Below are 3,175 nucleotides of genomic sequence, written 5' to 3'. Positions count from 1 at the left end.
TGATTAAGGACAATTTATGGTTTAGTTTATGGTTTGGTTTGTGTTTGGTTTTCTTTTAAGGCAGGCATTAGTTTCATGAAACATGTCTCGTCTATAAACAATGTATTGTGAACAATATTTGTGGAATGTACATAATAGTGTATAAATCCATGATTCAAGCATTGTTTCTGTTCATGACGACTTGAAAACAGCTGAAAAGCTCAAAACGAGAAAATTCTCTGGACGCGGAGATGTGATCTCAATTTTCCAAGGATGAGATAAAGTACGCTCGTCCAAATCTAAGGACGAGGCAGAGCTGGCTCATCATTAAATTTTCCAAGGATGAGATAAAGTACGCTCGTCCAAATCTAAGGACGAGGCAGAGCTGGCTCATCATTAAATTCCCCAAGGATGAAATAAAGCGCTCTCGTCCTAAGCTAAGGACGAGATAGACGTGTTTCACCAAATCACAATCAAAGTCAGGGAATGCTCATCCATAAAGTCAGGATATAAAATAAACCTAATCACAGTATGGACGAGAGTCAACAAGGGCGTTTTAAACGTGCTTAAATCACTTCAAAGAAGTATCTCATGGACGAGATAAAAACACAGGCAAGTCTAAGGACGAATGGTGCCTCTTCACTTGAAGCCATTTCGAATGAAGTTTTGTTATCATTGTGCATGGGTAAATTACAAATGAAAATTCCAATGAAAATGGTTTGAGATTGTGTATGAGACATAGACGAGTAAAGCAAACTGATTATGAAATATAAAATCTCGTCCATAAAATAAACAGTACACAATTGTTTTTTAAGGGCGGACTAGAAAAGTCCTAAACACCCTTTTAAACTGTTTTATCAACATTCGTCCTTAAACATGGACGAGTTAAATGTGCTTAGGTTACATATATTTTCTTCGAAAATAAAAAAGAAGGAAGCAAAAACAAACAACTAAGTCCTTAATACATCTTCTAAGTGGAGGCATCTGGATTGGGGTCGTCCTGAGGCTGAGTTGTGGCATCGTCCTCTATATTGGCGTCCTCAGAGTCAAGGCCAAGGAGAGAGCTAGTGGTGGCAGGGTTCAAATTAAGCATAATTGAACTGAAGTCCACATCAGGAAATCTCTCAGCAGCATCTATCCTGAAGTCTTCGAACCCTGCAGCATAGTTGGTGTCTAAGGCGTTTGTATACTGCTTGGACGCCTTAAATTCAGCCACGGCATCTTCCTTGGCTCTGGAGAGGAGAATGCTCTGCTCGTCGGTCTTTCGTTGTAGATCCTCAAGACGAGCATCCTTCTCTACAGCATTGGCCTTCAACTCTTCAACCAAAGTTTGGAGCCCCTTGGCCTCCTCGGTCGTCTTGGCAGCCACCTCAGCCCATTGTTTAGACTCTTCCTTCAACTCCCGTATCCTCGTCTCCAGCAAAATCCTCGTCTTGTCCAACCCAGTGGCCTGTCTGGACGCAGCTATGAACTTAGACATGCCCTGAGGGAATTCAACAAAACAGGTTTAGATTAAACTGAAAGGAAAAGAAGAAAGACGTACATTTAGTCAAGACGAGGATAAGAATTTTTTACCTTGAAGAGGTCATGAACACCAGAGTGTTCAAAGTCCTTCAAGGACATGTCATAGCAAACATTGATGTCCTCGTCCGTCACTGCACTTTTGAAGCGCTCCCAGGCCAAGTCTTCGTTTTCGATAATATTGGAGGGGGCCCTCTGGGATGGTTGAGACGAGGAAGGTGCAGTCTTGGATGGAGGGGTCTTGGATGGAATAGACTCCACAAGAGTGGACGAGTCAACCTCGTAAACTCTGGTAGGCTGCTGAGAGGACAGGGTGGGCTTAGTCACCTGGGACGAGCCATGCTTCACCTTTTTACCTCGCCTGCTGGGGAGGTTCTCCAGGTCTAAGTTTTTAGAGATAGTTTTTCTCTTCTCCCCAGCAGTGGGACGAGCTTGGCGATCGATCTCAGGACGGTTCCCCTCACCAACTTCTTTCCCTTTGTTGCCTCTCATAGTTGCCATTCCTGTGGAGAGACGAGGAGGATTTACTTAGAAAAATGAAAATAATAAATCTAAGGAACACAAGAAACATTTACTTACTTTTTCTCACTGTGATTTCGTGTGCAAGGGCAACGTCAGAAGGGTTAGGACCAAAACCCCACTTTGCTAGTCGTCTAAGAGAGACTAAAGTGTGGAAATCCCTGTCCGCGTGTAGACGAGCCCTATGGACGCGGTCACGGTGCAACTTGCTTAAGGTAGGTCGTCCAACAGCTGCAATGAAATAAATCAACATTAAATAAGTTAATAAGTGAAAAGCAAGTAAAAAGAAGTGGAGAGCTAAGGGACTTACCCTCAGGACGAAGGTTTCCTAAGTCCCCACTGAAACGACCAAAAGAATCCCGGCCAACGTCTGAAGGATTTCCAGCCCAGAATCCAGAGACGAAGAAAAACTCCGTCTTCCACTTTCTGTCAGACGAGGCCAGGGATTTCACCAATCTACAGTCTTTACTCCTGGCAGTAAATTGATAAAAGCCAGGAGATTGATGTATCTCGGAAGGTTTGTAGCAATAGAGGAATTCGTCCACAGTGATAGGACGATCCCCTCCAAACACTTCCCTCCACAAAATTTGCATAGAGACGATTAACCTCCATGCATTAGGGTTGAACTGACACACCCCTAAACCTAACCTAAATAACAGTTCTCTAGTAAAAGAATTTAAAGGAAATCTAAGACCCCCAAGAAGGTAGGCCTCGTATACACCTATTCCAAAATGAGGATTGCAGCACCACTCTCCACGGACGGGTAATCTGGGATTAAACTCGTCTGGGATTTGGTACCACTCCTTAAGGTTGTTTAGCCTTTCCTCGTCCGTCTTAGAGGGAATATCTACAGCGCAGCTATATACAGTTACCTCCGTCTCGTCCGAAGGATTGGACGGAGGGATAGAGGACGAGGCACCTACCTGGGACCCTACGGTTTTCCTAAGTTGTTCTTGAATTTCTTCTAAAGGAACCCCAGGGACCCCTGAGACGTATTCCTCGTCGGTAGTATTTCCCCTACTACTACTACTAGTAGTATTACTAGAGCTATTACTGCTTCCGTCGTAATACTCGTCTATGGCTTTTACTGTGCTATCACTAGACGAGGAAATGGTAATTCCTGACATCGTCTAAAGAGGAAATTTTTTAAGAAAAC

The 3,175-nt window shown here is 43.6% G+C and overlaps 1 protein-coding gene across 1 annotated transcript; it reads right to left on the bottom strand.

Annotated features, from left to right (window-relative positions):
- Window positions 1-711: 711 nt before the first annotated feature.
- LOC112030482 (uncharacterized) lies at window positions 712-2,948 on the bottom strand. The gene is made up of 3 exons (XM_065772650.1): window positions 2,080-2,948; window positions 1,555-2,003; window positions 712-1,462 (listed from the first exon to the last, which is right to left on the bottom strand). Exons 1-3 carry the CDS (start codon window positions 2,270-2,272, stop codon window positions 950-952), a joined length of 1,155 nt encoding a protein of 384 aa, XP_065628722.1. The 5' UTR covers window positions 2,273-2,948; the 3' UTR covers window positions 712-949.
- Window positions 2,949-3,175: the final 227 nt, after the last annotated feature.

Source organism: Quercus suber, unplaced genomic scaffold (genome assembly GCF_002906115.3).
Source record: "Quercus suber isolate HL8 unplaced genomic scaffold, Cork oak 2.0 scaffold_5, whole genome shotgun sequence".
Classification (NCBI taxonomy): domain Eukaryota; kingdom Viridiplantae; phylum Streptophyta; class Magnoliopsida; order Fagales; family Fagaceae; genus Quercus; species Quercus suber.
Note: the sequence above shows the minus strand (reverse complement) of the source record. Positions and strands in the feature narration are given on the sequence as shown.

Bases quoted from the DNA above. Each gene is read 5' to 3' on its own strand.
- LOC112030482 (XM_065772650.1), bottom strand. From the start codon at position 2,272: ATGTTGATTTATTTCATTGCAGCTGTTGGACGACCTACCTTAAGCAAG. The intron at 2,004-2,079 runs GTAAGTAAATGT...GTCTCTCCACAG, and splicing joins CGAAATCACAGTGAGAAAAA to GAATGGCAACTATGAGAGGC. The intron at 1,463-1,554 runs GTAAAAAATTCT...GAATTCCCTCAG, and splicing joins GTGTTCATGACCTCTTCAAG to GGCATGTCTAAGTTCATAGC.